This window comes from Chrysemys picta, chromosome 13, assembly GCF_011386835.1.
Source record: "Chrysemys picta bellii isolate R12L10 chromosome 13, ASM1138683v2, whole genome shotgun sequence".
NCBI classification, from domain to species: Eukaryota; Metazoa; Chordata; order Testudines; family Emydidae; genus Chrysemys; species Chrysemys picta.
This window is the reverse complement of record NC_088803.1, coordinates 51,172,622-51,191,002: the sequence shown is the minus strand read 5'-3', so window position 1 is coordinate 51,191,002 and position 18,381 is coordinate 51,172,622. Positions and strand designations below refer to the sequence as shown.

At 50.5% G+C, this 18,381-nt stretch overlaps 1 protein-coding gene across 5 annotated transcripts in view; it reads right to left on the bottom strand.

Moving 5' to 3' along the window:
- The window catches only part of ZNF512B (zinc finger protein 512B), an 81,007-nt gene that overhangs the window by 20,282 nt on the left and 42,344 nt on the right, over window positions 1-18,381 (bottom strand). For all 5 annotated transcript variants that reach the window (XM_042858481.2, XM_042858482.2, XM_042858480.2 and 2 more), the window contains 5 exons: window positions 18,105-18,296; window positions 8,513-8,614; window positions 7,203-7,265; window positions 1,674-1,772; window positions 1-36 (listed from right to left, as the gene is read on the bottom strand). The exon at window positions 1-36 is cut by the window's left edge. In XM_042858481.2, coding sequence (XP_042714415.2) covers window positions 1-36; window positions 1,674-1,772; window positions 7,203-7,265; window positions 8,513-8,614; window positions 18,105-18,296 — 492 coding nt within the window. The remainder of the gene's footprint in view (window positions 37-1,673; window positions 1,773-7,202; window positions 7,266-8,512; window positions 8,615-18,104; window positions 18,297-18,381) is intronic.

The following is an 18,381-nucleotide window of genomic DNA, read 5'->3' as shown; positions in this document are numbered from 1 at the left end:
CTTCCGGGCCGCCTCTGAAGAGGTTCGGAACCAGTTCTGTGTCCAAAGGGAAAAAGAACAGGACTGGAGGTTAGTCACCCTCCCAGGCCAGGGAGCACCGTCCCAGCCACGGCATTTACACCTCCCCCCGTCCTTGTTATAAAAACCCGTATTTTCCCTCCTGGCCTCACTCTCACCAGGGAAAACTCCCGAACTCCATACACATCCAGGAAACCCCCTAGATTTCCCTCTCTGACCTTTGAAATCCCCCTTATTCCACCCTCCTGCCCCTTTCCCCCCAGTTGTAACTTGCTAATGGGTCCTGTGCAATGATGCAGTACATCTCTTGCCACAGCCTGAATGCTTCTCTTAGCATCTGTCCACAGAGGCACTGACATGTAATGATGGAAGCGGGGGGAGGGGAAGCAGGAACGGGGGGAATCTTTGGGGAAGCTTAAGTTTTGCAAATGCCACAAATTAGTTTTGGATGCTCCTGACTCCCAGCCCGGTGCCTACCCACTAGACTACACTGCCTCTCATAACAGGGCCCTGAGCTGCAAACCTTTTCCTCCTATAGTTTATACCATTTTTCTATCTAAAGGGGGGAAAAAATCTGTGCTGTGTATTAAGGACAGAAGGAATAGTGCACTCTGTATGTGCTATTCAGGTGTGGATTGTATCTCTCTTCACTTTAAAATGTCTCTCTCCTCTTCCCCCCTTTCACCCCCTCCTCCCAGTTTCTCTCTATTTCCCCTCACCTCCCAGGCTCCGCTCCACTTTCCCACCATGTTTTCAGTTCTCTCTCTTCCCTTTCTCTCAGTCTCCCATAAGCAGAACGGGAACCCAACAACCTTCAAATCAGAGTCAAGCTTTTCAGCCTGGGGGTGGGGTTGGAAACTGGGCTGAATGAGTTTGCCACTGCCCACCCTGAACACAAAGTGTGCAAAGTAAGGCCATAGGAGCGTCGTGTCTCCGGACGTGCCAGAGACTAGACCGGGTGCTCTGGGGCCTCAGATGAAGGTCCAACAGGTGGGACAAGGAGGGATGGCCAAAGAAGCTCACCTCCCGCCTTTGCCTAAACCAGGGGTGGGCAAACTTTTTGGCCCGAGGGCCACATCAGCGTTGTGAAACTGTATGGAGGGCCAGGTAGGGAAGGCTGTGCCTCCCCAAACAGCCTGGCCCCCGCCCCCATCCACCCCCTCCCACTTCCCGCCCCCCTCAGAACCCATCCAACCCCCCCCCTCTTTGTCCCCTAACCACCACCCCCCCCGGGACCCCACCCCCTATCCAACCCCCCTGGCTCCCTGTGCCCTGACTGCCCCTGGGAACCCCCTGCCCCTTATCCAACCCCCCGCCCCCTTACCATGCTGCTCAGAGCAGCAGAAGCTCGCAGCCCCGCCGCAGCCAGCCACACCACCCGCGCTGCCCGGCAGGAGCAGCGGGCCAGAGCGCTGGTGGTGCGGTGAGGTGAGGCGGTGGGGGAGGGGCCGGGGGCTGGCCTCCCTGGCCGGGAGCTCAGGGGCCGGGCAGGACGGTCCCGCAGGCTGGATGTGGCCCGCGGGCCATAGTTTGCCCACTTCTGGCCTAAACACTGCTAGCTCCAATGGGAACTTCTAGTGAACACAGATGAACCTTAGCAGGAAACAGCCTCAACCATGCTCCGAAGCCCCATTGCACCCTGCCCACTTCCTTACCTCTGAGTGAGTCTTTAGGATATGGTACTTGACTCCACTTTCTGAGCTAAACTCCTTCTGGCAGAGAAGGCACCGGTACTTCCCAACAGAGTGGTCTCCCTGAAAGGCAGAGAACATCCTCCTGTATTCCAAAGTAGGTTCAAACGTGCGCTGCAGGAGAGAATACAGCCTCCCTCTCTCCTCACAACCCAGAAGTCCCTTGAAAATCTCTAGGCATTCTCTGCAGAAAATGGCCTGTTGCTTGGGCCCATGATGATGGGTCCAGGGCCACTTGAAGGCCACAAATGCCCCCTCAGCATCCAGAGCTCAAAGACCTTGTCTTCAAGGTAAATGCGTAGATGTATTCCTAAAATACTGCATCCATGGTTATGTGGACACTCCAGTGCGTGTAATCCGGCCCCTTATCTGTTACAATGAGGGGGCTCCTTCTCCTCAGAAGGATCCAAAAGGAAGAGAAGCTTCTTTTGCTACAAATGGTGGACAAATTCTGGGCTTGTGTGCACATGCATGCACATTCGCATATCTGACTTGTGTGGGCAATTACTGCAACCATGGTAAAGCTGCAAACATTATCATGCTCAATTAGACACCTGTGCATGCAATTACCCACACAACATGTGCAAAGCAGGTGCACAGATGCACACATGTATCTGAAAACTTGGACCTACTCCCTAAAACACCCATGAAAAACATCAGGGAACATGATGTGTAAGACTTATTCCCTGGGGAAGCAAAGAAGAGCGAGGAGCTTCCACACAGAAACAGAGAGGCATGTTTTCCTCCACAATGGTGTGGATTTTAATTGCCCGAAAGCCAGGAAATTCAAAGCTGCAGTTCCCATGGCAACTGTAATTGTACCTGTGTATCAAGGCATAAAAGTAACCCCTTCTACAATAATACAAAACACCACATATGCACCCCAAGGGGAATGAATGATGGTTTCTGTGGAAGCGAAAATGGGAATTTCCTGGTGTTTGTGCATTTAAAGTCTCGACTGTAATATTACATTAACAGACTTTTTTTTTCATTTAACATCGCTAGCTACACAATTTCTTTACTGTCAGCAAATTCAGTGATCATTAAGAACATCTACTGGGAGTGAAACTTCTAATTTATGATCAATGGGTCTTTCCTAATTTTGCCTTTATACTCTTGAACAGGCCATTAAATTGCTGGATTTTCGTTATAAGAGTCCTTGTGAAAATGAATGATTTTTCGACTCTGCCTCGGTCCACTGGCACAGAGGAGATAATGCGTTCTTTATTGACCAGGGAATTATATATTAGGCCCTCTGGGCGATGTATGGGCTCTGTGGGAATTTCTTCATAATTGGGTTCATGTTGTAAATTTTATGGCAGACAGGTCTTTCATTTCCTAGCTGTGTCTGCACACAGGCAGGCCGGGCCAGCACAGACTCCCACTTCACACATAATCCAGAAACGATCATGCAAAATCACAGATCATTGATCCCTATTGACCCCAGTGCAATGATTCTGCGTCAGTTTGACCCTTCTTAATGATCAATAAATATATTCTAAACACTCCACTGCGATTTCATGGAAAATATAATTCAGTCCATCTCCTTAGGTTTCTTAAGAATTACTGGATGGTGTCTGCCAGACACCCCCACTACCCACCCCACTGATTAGTAGAGAGGAGTATTGTAGGTTTAAATCCTGCTGTCTTTTTTCCAGTAAAACTCCCTCTGAAGTCACTGCTAGAGTAAGAGCTGAGACCCTGTTCCTCACACTAATGATGACTTGTGTGTTATGAGTTCTACAGCAGCCATGGGGCGTAGTATCCTCCAACAACGTTCCTCCACTGTATTCTCCAACTAACCTCCAAAGCTGTCCTATGGCCATGAGTCTGTTGTGTGGGAGCCACATGTCCCCTGCTCTGCCTGTCCCACATTGGACTCCAAACTACATCTCCACACAATGGTAGAGGACATCTTCAGGCTGATTGCGCAGGAATTCCCCATGCTCTCCCCATGCCATGGGACTGCACTGAGTCTATGTCCTTCGTTGCACAAGTTGGAGAGCAGGGACGACATGAGTCAGGACGACATGATTTGATCTGTAGTCTGGATGCTAGAGGCAAGCCTGTAGATTGCTGCTAGCACAGACGACATCAGGTATCGGCAACCTTTGGCACGCGGCTCGCCAGGGTTTGTTTACCTGCTGCATCCACAGGTTTGGCCGATCGCGGCTCCCACTGGCCGCGGTTCGCCGCTCCAGGGGGCTGCAGGAAGCGGCGCGGGCCAAGGGATGTGCTGGCCACCGCTTCCCGCAGCCCCCATTGGCCTGGAGCAGCGAACCGCGGCCAGTGGGAGCTGTGATCAGCCGAACCTGCGGATGCAGCAGGTAAACAAACCGGCCCGGCCCACCAGGGTGCTTACCCTGGCGAGCCGCGTGCCAAAGGTTGCCAATCCCTGGTCTACATGTTGCAGAATAAGGCACATGAATTTGTGCATTTAGAAAAATACATGGGCAGTTGCTCGGCTGATTTTTGAGTGCAGTTACCACAGCTGTGCACTCAAGTGACCAGTTAGGGATGCAAGAGATCATTTGTGCATTTGTTTCCTGTGCACCGCCATGGTAATTCCATCTACAATTAAGGGGGCAACTGCCTGCATAGTTTTTGCAAATGCAGGCCTGCATGGTCTGGAGTCTCTTGGCTTTGCTGTGAAGGGGCCTCTTTTTCTGGCAAGCAGGGTGATTTTGCAATCCATCCAAACAACAGTTACAATCTCCTGCATAGGCTGTTTTATTTTGTGAAAACTCTGCTTTTTGTGCAGGATTTCTGCCTATGATTTTCTAAACTCTCTCATTAGTGTTCTAGTTAAAGGTAGTGGGGAGAGGGCTGTGAACGTTTTCAATAATCAGCAGGTAGGGGGACCAGACAGCAAATGTGAAAAATCGTGACGGGGGCGGGGGGTGATAGGAGCCTATATAAGAAAAAGACCCAAAAATCAGGACTGTCCCTATAAAATCGGGACATCTGGTCACCCTATCAGCAGGTAAGAATTTGACCCATAGGAACTGAAGCGTTGCCTTCTGGAATCTACTACATTCAATGTGATTTAGAGCTGGAAGGATTTCCGGAGATAAAAGTTTTACAAGTTCTTTCTTGGTTCCAATTCAACGGTTCTGCACTGAGTTGCCCTCCCTTGCGTGGGCCAATGTTCCTGGAGATAATTTAAACTGGAAGCACTATTCCTGTGTCTATCGGGTGTAACAGCCCTCATGCTCCACTACAGTGGAGGGCATGTACTTGGCTAGATAGATAATGTGACTATGTGGCCATTTCCCTGCCCTTGGTTCTACTCTTCATGTGACACACCGTATTTTCTAGGTTGGGATTTCCGAAGTGGGTGAGTGGAGTTAGGTGCCCACGTCAATAGGAGTTAGGTGTCTAATTCCGTTAGCACCTTCCTCTTTGGCACTGAACGACGGGTTATTTTGTATTTACTGTACTGTGTGTTAAGCATCAGAACCCTGCTAGATGGTTAGGGTGAGAATCACTCCGTCTAAGGAGGAGCCTAAGCAAGGATGCCAGAGGCACTTAAGCCCCATGCTTGACAAACTAGACAGCATGTTAAGGCATGTCTCTCTACTCCCTGCTGACCATGAGGGTGGGGTCCGTACCTGCCTGAATAAGGTGGCATGGCAGATAGCACTGAGCGTACTCTGTATCAGGCTCGATACATGGCAGATACACAGCAGGGTTTCCCATCTCCAGGGGTGTGTGGCAGGGCTGTGTGCTGTCACCACGGCTGTTCGGCATCGGCACTGACTGGTTGATGGATAAGCCCTGTGACGGCAGCTGTCACTGAACTGAACCCCGTTCTGCTTTGAGATCTGCAGTATGCCAACGACATTGTCTTGTTGGCTCAGTTTGGTGAATCGCTGCAGCTGAGGGCTGGTCTAATTGGGCAAGAAGCAACACACGCTGGTCTGGTTATTAATCCAGGTAAGTGCCAGGCCATTACCATCAAGCAGCGTCCAACTCCAGATTGCAACCCGCTCAGTATTAACCTGTGCGGACGGCGTATCGAGCTGGTGGCAGCTGTCAAATACTTGGGCAGCCTCAAAGGCAGTGCTGGAAGATGCTCAAAAGATGCAGATGTGCTTCTAGCAGCAGCAGCTGCTGCCGGGTTTCAGGTCCTTCGGCAGCCTCTGCGGGGGCGTCGCGACGTCCCGTTTGCTACCCAGCCGCTGCGCTACAGAACGCAGTGACACCAGCTCAGTTGCAGCGAAGGGAAACGTGGGCGCAGAGGGAAGCTTAAGAACACCAGATTGATGTCTTCAATTCTCGTCCGCTTTGTCAGCTGCTTCAGTGGCAGGACAAGATCCGAAAGGTGAACTCAGCAACTGCCTCCATCAGCACTGGCTTGGTTTCTGCAGCTCGCCTGGTATGGGCGTAGGATTAAAATGGAAAACCAACCAATTCCAAGGCGTGCGCACCAAGGGATGCTGCTACGGGGCCAGTGATCACACGGGCGTCCAAAGCTTTGGTGGCACGACAAGATGGCTAGAGATGGATACAAACTGAATATACAACCCGACCGCCTTACGTCCCTTGCCAGAGATTGAGCTGGGTGGCGCTCAATCTCCAAGGAGGCCACGCCCCTTTGGGACGTGCCATGATGACGATGACGTAGTATCAGGCTAGGGGAGGGATCGTGACTGCAGGAATTCAGTGGCCAGGCAGGAATGCCTGGGGCAAGCGGCAGACCAGACCCTGCGCTGCGGCTGTGAGTACATCCCCGAGGCGGGAGTGAGCTATGCCGGTCCCACACTCTGTCCCAACTCAGGTGGTGGATTTTGGCTCCTCATCCCCAGCACACTTGGATGAAAGGGTTAATGAATCGACTGCTGCCATCTCTGGGCAGTGGGTATGGTTCAGGGGACTTGGGACGTGAGACGTGGAGCTTTTTACTTTCTGTTCCAATCCGCCGGAGGCTGGGAGCAAGTGAAAGCGGCCAGCATCACCAGGCGGCCTGTGTGAAAGGGGCTGGTGCTCTCCATCCAGCTCACGGATGGCAGGTGACAATACAGGAACTTGTAATCTCCCTGCACTGATCCTGTACAAGGACTGTGGGCTCGTCCGGGGTTCAGGGAGTGCCTGGCCTCCTGCTGGACCACTGCACAGGATGACTTTCACCCAGCCGGCTCTACTTGGCAACCAAGGCCCCTGATTTCAGCCAGCATGAGGCAGGCACGTCTCTCCTCGCCCCTAGAGGTGACTCCTCGAGGGCTGTGTTAAAGCGAGTGCATGGGGCAGCCTTGGAAAGTTTCCATTAGCACGGCTTGTGTGGGAGCTGAGCAGAAGGTTCGGGCTCTCAGTGGCATCAACCTTTCCCAAGGACCCAATGCAATAAATCATTTTTAAAAAACCCTCTGAAATGCTTTCTATTGGGGGCACCTGGCCCATTTCCCCCTAACGAGCGGAAGGAGAATGAGAGAGAAGACCGCCCGCCCTAAACAGTGATGGCGGCAGAACGGCAGAAAGCCTAGATCCATTTACCTTGTTGCAGTTAGTCAGGTGGGCTTTCAGGCCAGAAACGCTGGAGTAGATGGCTTCACAGCTCTGCAGAAAGAAACAAAGAGGCAGAGAGGTCTAGCAACTTGCTTCCCGTCTTTCTATATTTCATGGACTGCAGCCCACCGTACCCAGGAGGCTGTCTTTGATTGCCAGCCCTGGATAATCAGCAGGAGGTTAATTTTCTGTGTGATGCACAGGGATCGAGCCACACGTTTCCTATTAGTGCTAATGGGAGTCATGTGGCTGCATTCCTCTGCACCAGGGCTGAGAAATGTATCCCTAAATGTCTCTGTGAAAAATGTACCTTTTCTAGCGGTTAGGAGGCCCCGCTGAGCACCCCGAGTTCTTACAGCCGCAGCAGAAGATCCAGGCAGAGAGGCTAATTAGCAGGCAGTAGCATAACCAGTTTCTGAGCAGCGTCTTTTCAAAGTGCATGGAGATGACATTCATTAGCTAACACGTCTCACCCTGCTAACATCCTGGCTTTAAAATTCCCATTCGCAAGGCTTCGTTCCAGATTATAAATCAATGGCCCAGTGAGATGGGTGCAGTTCACATGCAGAGGAAAGACAGGCAAAGCCCGAGTTTCAGAAGAGGTTAGATGCAGAAGTGCACACCCAAAATGCACGCCCCTAATCCACAGGGAAAATGACCGTGGCTGTGCAGGCACAATTGCGTGCAAACAGCTCATCTTTGCTCTTTGCACATTCAGTTACGTGAGTTGCACAATCAGTTACTATAGTCACCTCTATCTAATAGAGTAAAAATCAGACCCTGACTTGCTTTAATAAGGGACAATCTAGGGAAATGTGGGTCCTGTAGAAAAAGAGACTCCCTGGATCAAAACCTGCACGGCTTTATTTAGGCAAAACTTCAAAAAGCAGCTCCCATAAACCAGAGCCAGCAATCTTTAGGAAGGTCCCTCTGAGCCGCTGTTTTAGCGCAACAAGCAGAGCTCTCCCCTTAGAACAATGAGCCCCAGATTCCCATTGCCACGCTCTCCCCTCTGGCTGGTAATTATGTCCATCAGTATTATAATGAGTACCCCAGGAGTGCACAGAGATTGGACGTGCTTCAAATAGTCATATGAATGGGCCAAATCCTGAAGTCTTTACTCGGACCATGCTCCATTAACTTCCCTGGGAGGGTTACCTAAGTACGGACTGAATAAAAACCTGAGAAGCATCTCAGTGTTCAGTTCCGGGAGAATTCCCTCCTTCTACTGACCATTCCAGCTGTGTGTTTTCTTTTGAAAAAATCACACCCGTGATATGTACAGAGAACCTCCTTACGTTATTGGGGCAGTTGATGTGTCCTTTCTCCTTCACTTCATTTTTCCAGGTTTCCAACAGCCTCGGATTTAACTTCGGAAGCCCCGGCCGGGTGTAATTTAGCTGCCAAACAATAGAACATTATTAGTAGAGCTGCGCGCACCAGCGCCCCGGGTCTTTGAATGGGTCCCGTCCCCCCCAGCCAAGAGGTGAATCAGGGTGAACAATGAGTTTGGAGGTTTCAGCCAAAGTCCTTCATAGCGACGTCATCCTCCCCACGGAACACACTGAACGCAATCCAGCGTGAGAGTCGGTCTCTGCTCTGGAGTGGCCAGGGACTGGGAATGAAAGCGAGGCTGGTTAAGGTATATGACAGAGTAGCGTGGGAGAATTGCCTACAAGACAACTGGTGCCAGCCAGTACTATTTGAAGCAGCTGTTTTCTGAAGACAGAAACGTAGCTGTCCTGGAGTCTGATCTCCCATTGACTTCAGTGGGGGCAGTACTGGGCCCAACATTTCCACTCTTTGTGCTAAAGATGCCCCGATAGCATTGCTGCACTTCCTAACCAATTAACAAACAACACTCTATTGTTGGCAGAGGGGGCGATGTCTAACTTTCAACAGCCTATCTGGCTTCCATCCACTGATTCACAGGACTAGTCCATTAAACAATGGAAGACTCTGTGTTTCTGTCTGCTCTCTTTTTTGGCTTGGCCTCTCATTCCAAGTTCCCTCATTCCAAGTGGCCTCTCATTTTCATTTTAATTACAGCTTTGTTAGTAACTTCGGGGCTTAATGTAAGGGACCAGACCTTCAAATGGACCTCACTGTAGACTCCATTTCTGTATGCGCAGCTCTGCACACACAATCACGTCCATGGGCAATTTCTGTGCTGTACTCTTGCATGTGCCTCTGTTGGCTTAAGTTTTCAGGAAAATGTACACGCAACTGCATGCTTACTTTGCAGGCTGTGTTGTGGTAATTGCATGCATAAATGGTCATTTACATAGTCTAACTGGCTAGCTGCATATGCAGCGACTGCTGTTGCATTTGTGCATGCATTTTTGTGTGTGTGGAACTGCAGACAGTTTTCTGAGCATTTAGTTGGATGGATTTCGTATGTGTGAATTCTACCATCTGTGCTCACAACTGATAATGCATAAATTAACGGCGCTTGCAAAAGAACAGGACTTGTTTGGAAAGTGTTCCCCAAAGGAATTCAAGATCACATTTTCCAATAGAATTGGGAGTTGACAGTCTACATTTCTTTCCCATCTGTGACTTTTCTGAACATGCTGATTTTGCCTTCTTGCCTTCTTCTACCTGGGCTGGGGTGACATGCTTCCCTTCCGGCAATCGGCTCTGCTCTGAAACATGGCACTTGCTGAGAAAGGGGATGCCAGTGTCCTACCAAGTTCATATGACTTTAATCACCCAGAGGTCTGTCCTCAAACACAGACCTTTCACTGCCAATCAAATGTCACCGAAAAATGAAAGAGCCACATCTCAGAACAGACCATTGAGCAACCTCCATGCGCTCAACTCTGTCCAGGAGAAATGGGGTGCCATAACTGGAGGCTAGATGGAGCCAACACAGATTCCTGACGGGAATCCTTGCTTGGAGCTGTGTGGGGAGGACATACCTGAGTGGGGAGGAGAACACAAAGCATTGCCCACTGCCCCTGAAACCTACAGCTGGGCAGCAAAGGTCCCCTGCCCTTTAATTAAAACTTGAAACAAATCAATAGATAACACAAATGAACACTAATCGCAACTGGATACGGAGCCAGCAGCTGCCTGACCCCGCAGCCTCACAAGGGGCGCTGAGATTCCAACATCGCTAGTCACTCCAGCTTCCCAGCTCCAGAGAGAAATCAGTGTCCCAATAACTTGCAAAGACCACGTTTCCCCAGAGCACTGCGGTTCCAGAGACGTCAGCATCATCTTTATGTCTCTATTAAGAAGGAGCCTCGGGCATGGAATATTTTATTTTTTCCATTTATTTTCTCAAACGGCCTGTAAATAAAAATCTTCATGGCCAAATCATTAAACAGCTACAACTGTATTTGGCTAGGGCCCATCTTCATTTCAGGAGAATAGCTGGGGTGGGGGGATGGAGTGGGGTGGGAAGGCTTTTTGACTGACAGTTGTATTTAATTAGCTTTCATATTTCAATCCTCTCCCTCTAGACAGCTCTTCTTCCCTAAAATACACCATAACAAATCAAAACCACACTTACTGCCCAAGCCAGAGCCAGCAAACTGCAAATCAAGCAGGCTTTATGAGTCAGAGAGGTTCTTAACACAAGACACTGTTCTCTGATCACATGCTGTCTCTGTAGAGCAAAAGCTCTGGGAGGAAGAGGAGATACAGTTACTAGGCAATTCACCTTTGGAGATGTAGGTTTAAAGCTAGTTGGGTTACAAGTGTAATGAGTTTGTGAGTCTCAGCCCCTAGTTCTTAATTAATTGGCTTTTGTGCAGAGCACAGAACCCTGTTTTTTGAGATGGGCTGGAACCAGCATCTTGCATCCTAAACTCATTCCCGCCCCCACCTGGGGTTTGTTGGAAAATCCAAACCCAGATTTGAATTTTGCCGCCTTGCTTTATAATAGGTCAAGACAAATGTCCATCTCTAACCCGGACTGATTTTGGAGGTGTTGGAATCTAGATCCCAGTCTGGATTTCACAGCCTGAGCCCAGGTCTAAACTTAGGATAGTTCTTCGTTCAGCCAAAGGCCAGAACTGGAACTCGGCGGCTGCCTATCGGTGGACACACTGAGGCGTATTTCCTCCTTTACACTAGCAGCTCTGCTAGTGCATTTCAGTCTCGATCGGTGCGAAAACATCACCCCTCAGTCCTCCAAAGAGATTGCCAATGGGACAGTGGTGTGGATAGATGCTCACAAGAGGCTAAGATCAACCAATTCATTGCACATGTGACCTCAGCTCGGATTTGAGCCTCCAGTTCCAGGAGTGAACAGGGCTTATTCACTGAAAGCTAGGCCTCGGGTTGCCAATCCTCCAGGATTGTCTGCGAGTCTCCAGGAATTAAAGATTAAGCTTTAATTAACAATTACGTCATGGGATGAAACCTCCAGGAATATTGGCACCCACCAGAACAGGCCATAGCACTCAGCCATTACTTTGCAGGCGTATCTAGCAAAACCACAAAAGCAAATCACAGTTTAGCTCTCAAAAGACCACAACAGAGACTGGAGAAGAACAGGGCTAGGACGGCAGAGTCCCTGCCTGAGATAAGGCACATTAAATCTAGGACAGGGGAGTTGCTCTGGGCTTGCTGCACAGAGAATTGCTTCTCCAAATAAGACTGGTCCACAGAGGGAGGGCACCAAACCATGAAACAGATCTTCTGTCCCCTTGCCTCTTCGAAGTTTGTTCCTTGTGCTCCAGAGAGACAGCACTGCACGATTTCTTTCCTTCAAAACGTTGCGGTACGGGCACACATCACTCCAGAGCCTGGAGCGGGCGCGAACAAAGTCTGAGATCTGAGTGATGCCCTGTCCTGGATATGTTAGATTCATTAAGTCCCAGTAACGTCAGAGGAGGTTCAAGCTGAAATCTGCACAGTGTCTTCCTGGGCCTTTCCCAGAACGTGTCCTTCAAAGCGTGACGTATCCAGCAGCCACCTAGTGTGGAACACGTCATCCGTTTCAGTTTAACCAGAGTCATATAAAGATTGTGGGCAAGAAAACAAGGCTCTAGTCGATATTTAGAAACGTGGATTTGCTTAGCGCGGAGAGGAACATGTTGTTGAAGTGCATTAATTTTGGAGGAATTGTTTTTCTCTAGTGCCATAAAGCCTGGGTTATGAGGAGCTTGTTAAATTGTCCCACGGTCATTATAACAACCCCCATCTGCAGGAGCTGCATTTAGGTTCTCAGCTCTATAGCGGCCCTCATGAGCTACAGGAGAACTTCAATCAGCTGGTGGTTGTAGAAGTTTGTTATCTTCTGTGGGGGGCCAGCCACTAGAAGGGAATGTAACACACACTGAGCAAGCAGTAGACCTGGGATATGAATGTAAAGAGGGGCACATCTATTTAAGAAACTTTCCACTGGGGCTCGGAGCGAACAAATTGTCAGCTGGGGGAACTGACAGAACTGAATTGTTCCTCTAAGGGATAAAGAGGTTGCGGTGAGTTATTTTGCAATTGTGACGTACCAAACTACTCCCAGGATTTAAACGTTGTTCTCAGGACTATCAAAGGTGCCCTGAAAGGGGGAGAGATGGGAGACGTTGCCTTTTTCATGAGCATTTTCCCTCCCAATGCTGTGGAAGTGGTGGCTAATAGATTGGGAATTCTGAGGGGCCGGGGACTTTCTAAAATAGATGGCAAGTATCTGGCTCTGGCCTTTACGGAAGAGCATAAGGCCTTAGGCACCCAAAGTTGGGGGGCACCTAATTCCCTTCTAACCCTTGAAAATGGCAGCCTTGTCTACACTAGGGAGGGTTTACTGGTGTAGCTTCACTGCGGCCCTTCTCCAGTGAAGATGCTGTTTACCCCCAGTACAGCTCAGATCACTTCCCCAAACAAAAGAAGCTACACGAGCAAAAGGACTTTTTTCTGCTGGTATGAATCTGCCAACCCTAGGGCTTCTGCCAACACAGCTATGTCAGCTGGGGAGGGATTTCTTCCCCCTCCTGACTGACAAGTTTAGCCCAGGGCTGAGTGAAGCAAGCCAGTTTAGTGGGGAAAAAGGTAATTCTGAAAGGAAAAAAAAAAAAAAAAAAGACAAGCAAGCAATGCAGCGCCTAGCAGTGTATTTTAAAGTCAGCAAAACTCCTATCGGCAGCCCAGCAAAGACCCTCCTGCCTCTTTTGTGGCTGTTTATTTTGCCAGTGAAGAGGGCGTATAATGCATTTCCTTTTTGAAAAGATGAGTTGTCAAGGCAACGAGGCCCTGTTTGCAACACACTCCAGGCTTTCTGAGGAAAAATTCATCTTTGTGACATCGACCCTACCTAAAAGTCAAGGAGCGATTCGCCCATCACAGTCCCCTGGATATGTCAGCTTGCAGTCAGACTTCTTGAGATCGAGGACCCTTCTTTAGAGCCCAGAATCTGGATTAAGGCCCTTTAATCATATTTTTTAGACGAAGTATTAACTAGCAGTGACTTTCCCACAAGAGGCTGACATCAGTGTTTTGGCTAAGAACATGGGGGAAGATGTTAAGCTCTTTATGGGGAGGACTCAGCGTTCATGCATTCCTGGGAATGACCTTCCTTTTAGAAATCATAGCACTCAGGGACTGAAATTCAGAGCAATCGGAAAAGGATTTCGCAGAGCTGCAGCCTAGTAAAAGGCCCAGGGCCCTGTATAGAAAGTAAAACACGCTCCCCCACCCCAAAATACAAAACAAAAAACCACCAAAGAGGGAGCAGGACTCTGGCAGGAGATATGGTGGAGAGGGGCCCAATGGAACAGCTTTAGAACTCAAATCCAGATCTGAATTCCACAGCTGGCCCCCAGACTCTATGATGAACCCTCTCAAGGCTCCTGATCCCCAAACTCTGGGCAAGCCCCAATCCAGATTCAAACCCATTTCTGGTGGAACAGGGGTCTGATCTCGCTAGTGGCAGAGCACCGTCTACGTGGCACTAAGCGCTGTCACTTTCCACTGACGTCTAAGGGAGTCGGGGATACTCAGCGTTTCACAGGAGGAGGTTCTAACTAGACCTTTAAATGTACCAATAAATGCCCTTTCCCCTTCGAGACTCGTTGAAAAATTAGTTTTGTTTCTTAACTGAGGGCTGTGGCTCGTGTCCCTGGTTACAATCAGACAAGGGAAAACATTAATAAAATCTAAACAAATGAAAATGTCTGAAATAAAAAGAACCATTATTTCTAGGGGAAGTTCCTCCCGTTTGTAGTATTTGCTTGTACAGCTCCTAGCACACTGAGGTCTTGGTCCATGACTGGGACTCCGAGGTGCTATGGCAACACAAATCATCATCATCATCATCATGAGGCAAAGCAAAGCAATACAAGGCGAGAAGGGAAATGCAGCTGGGTGGCAGAGACAAGCGATTGCTAGCAAGCTCCTTACAGAAGGTGAAAGCCCACATCTGAGCAGTGATTGACAGCAAGCTGAATGCCTCTCTCGCCAGCTAATTCAAGCAATGGTCAGAAATGGAGCCGGCAAAAAAAAAATCCAGTTTTAATTTCAGCAAAAAAAAATTCAATTTTTCAGTGAAAATATTCGAAACAAAACAGAAATTTGGTTTCAAAATTTGTTCTTCTTTGGTTGAAAAACGTCAAACTGGTTTCCCAAAGCACTTTGGTGTCAGCAAAACTGAATTTTTCAACAACAAAAGATTTGAACCAGCTCTAGCAATCAAGCTTTCGGGCTTACGGCACAGCTCGGTTCTAAAATAGACTGTGAAAACAACGGCATCACGGGGTGGTGTTCATTGCCTCTCGGCGACGCCCAGATGTCATCTGCTCAGACAGCGAGAAGGAAGATGTATTTTCTAACCTCCCACTCTGCCCACGCAGGCTGGGATCCGAGAGTCAGGCTGGGTTCTTTGGGGCTTATGCCTCGCAAGTGACAATAAATTCTGCAGTCAGAACTTACTGAACAATTCTGTTGAAAACACGAGAGCCAGAATGGATTACAACAGACAGGCCGAGTCTACTGAAAGGACACTGGATTCAGGAGGCTTGGCTTTTATTCCCAGCCGTGTCATTCATATTCCTCAGTCCAGTCACTTCACCGCTCCGTGCGTCTGTTTCCCCCCATTCCCAGCCTTTGTCCGTCCTTTCTATTTAGATGATAAGGACTTTGGGACAGGGACTGTGTCACTATATATATATATATATATACAGTGAAGAGCACGGTGGGGCCTCCAGGCTACTGTAATCAAAACCCTAATGACCAGAATCCCACTCGCTCTGCCGTAGCTGTATCAGCTCTGCAGTGCTGAACAGGAAGAAAACCTTACGAGTCACTATCGTTAACAGGATGACAAGCGGGAACAGAGCTTTGGAACAAGACTGCCATTTTCAGAGTCACTTTTCAGAGCAGAAACCTACTTTGGGGGAATTCACCCATGCCGTGGGCTACCACGGCCTAATCACACTACCCAACTCCCACCTAAGCCCTCGAACCAGGGCTGGAATGGTGCATATGCCTCTGCACAAGGCTGGATTTAAGAGCGTTTGATAAAATGTGCACGCCCATCAAGCAAGCAAGGAAGGCCGGAGTCTAGCTGCAAGGACACCTGCTTCGCTTCGTTCTTCACTCAGGAAGCAGGTTCGCAGCCGGTAGGAGGGCACGCAGACTGGCTGTGCTGACTACCCCTCAGACTGCTGAACCATCGAACCGAACGACTGAAGAGCTCCTTTTCTTCTCTGTGAACTGACACGAGCTTTACCATTTGATTCGAGTCACTGCCTGCTGCGGCACAGGATGAGGAAAAAGTCTCTCCCCGGGGAGGGTCATCCGGGAGTTTTTGCAGGTATTGCATCCCCAGGGATCTGGGACGGGATGTTTGATTTAATTGCATGGGACTTTTAATTTTGTGGAGTACCGCAAAGCGGCCTGGGAACTCCAATGCACTGTCAGATCCTGCAGCGCTGGGATAAACTCTGGTCATCGGCGAGAGGATTCTGTGCTTCAGTCTTGAGAGATGGAAAATGGGCAGGTTTTTCATGCAAACTGCAAGAGGCGAGCTGGGTATATATCATCACTCTGGGCTGGGCCCCAGCTCGGGGCGCAGGCAGCACAGTGCAACGAGTCCTTTCGGTCTTCAAGGACGCTGGGAAAGAAGCTTCTCCCAGTGGCCAAGGGAAGAGAACTGGAAGGAAGTGGATCGTATCTGAGACTTTCATGCCCTTTGGCAGCACAACGAGGAGGAGGACGGAACTGCAAGACCTGATCCCCAATCGCCATGTCCTTCCTAGGGTACGTTCACAAGGGCTGCGGGTACATCTACACTGCAGAGAAAACCCCATGGCACCGAGTCTCAGAGCCCACATCAACTGTCTCAGGCTGGCAGGGCTAACAATAGGAGTGTAGACGTCCCCACTCGGGCTGCAGCCTGAGCTCTGAGACCGTAGACCAGAGGTGGGCAAACTACAGCCCGCGGGACTGTCCTGCCCGGCCCTTGAGCTCCCGGCCAGGGAGGCTAGCCCCTGGCCCCTCCCCTGCAGCCACGCCGCCGTGCAGGCAGCACTCTGGGCGGCGGGGCTGCAAGCTTCTGCTGAGCAGAGCAGCAGCGTGTCTAGCTCCCGCTGGGCGGCGCGGCTGCCAGACATGCTGCTCTGAGTAGCATGGTAAGGGGACTGGGGGGGTTGGATAAGGGGCAGGGGGTTCTGGGGGGCAGTCAGGGGACAGGGAGCAGGGGCGGTTGGATGGGACAGAGGTTCTGCGGGGGGGGGCAATCAAGGGATGGGGAACGGGGGGGTTGGATAGGCGTGGGGTCCCAGGGGGCCTGTCAGGGGGCAGGGGTGTGGATAGGGGTCGGGTGACTGGGAGCAGGGGAGTTGGATAGGGGGTGGGATCTCAGGGGGCCTGTCAGGGGGCGGGGGTGTGGATAGGGGTCGGGTGACTGGGAGCAGGGGGGTTGGATAGGGGGTGGGGTCCCGGGGGGCAGTTAGGGGCGGGGGTCCCAGGAGGGGGCGGTCAGGGGACAAGGAGCAGGGGGGGTTGGATGGGTCGGAGGTTCTGAGAGGGGCAGTCAGGGGGCGGGAAGTGGGAGGGGGCTGTTACGGCCCTCCATACAGTTTTGCAACCCCAATGTGGCCCTCGGGCCAAAAAGTTTGCCCACCCCTGTTCTAGACCAACTCCAGCCCGAGCAGGAAATCTACACTGCTATTTTTAGCCCTGCAGCCCAAGCCTCACGGTGAGACTCAGCGTTGTGGGTCTTTTACTGCAATGTAGACACACCCTGTAAGAGCCAGGCTTGTGGACTTGGTGCTTCCAAGCCGTGCTTGAGCATCCGCGCCGCATTGTAAACCTGGGCTAGCAATTGCTGGACCTGGGTCTCGCTGCCGCGCCAACACGTCCGTATTGCACTACGTAGACCATCTGACTGGGGTCTGTGGCTTGACCTGTTTCCACACTGCAAAATGACAGGGCTTGGACCCGAGTCACAGCAGGACTTGGGCTCTGACCCACCGCCCTGGCAGAGTCCTAGCACCTGGGTCCTGAGTACTTGTTGATCCGAGTCAGACTGACGTGTGTGTGGATGGAAGAGGAGCTTGGGCTCAAATCTGAGTCAGAGCCCGGGCTTCATGTGCTGTGTAGACACAACCTGAATCGCCAGCTCCCTCCAGTCCCACACCCTCTCAGCCAAGCTCCCTCCAGTCCCACTCTCTCCCGCCAGCTCCCTCCAGACCCACTCCCTCTCAGCCAAGCGTGGAGGCGCATCCTGCCTTGGATTGAAGCTGGTGAGGGTGAGACGAGGGTCAGCGAGTGTGCACCTGTGTGCATCCAGATGCCCACACACCAGCACTATTATTTTATTAAATAAGGGAGAAATGATCCACTCCAGCTGTCAGACCGGTTCCCTGGCATGTAGAGGTGTGTGGCACCCCCGTGTCTCCACTCCCACCTAGCGTAATGGCAGGAAAAATCAGGAGTTCTTACTCGCTTAGTTTCAGGTACCAGGTCGTCCTTCATCCTTCGTTTGGTCCAGTCTTTGGCCAGTTCGTCCTCAGCTATCTCCTGCAGGTGGAAGACCGCTACTTGGGCTGATGTGCGCCGGATTCTACCACTAGGAGTCCTTTCAAAATCTTCTACTGGGCTGGCCTCTGGCTTCACCTTTGGCTCCTCGGGAGGCTGAAATATGGAAAGGATTAGGAAAGAGAATGGCTAACAGCTGTGAGAGGAAAGCCTTCTTATCACTGGTGCAGGGAAGTTCAGA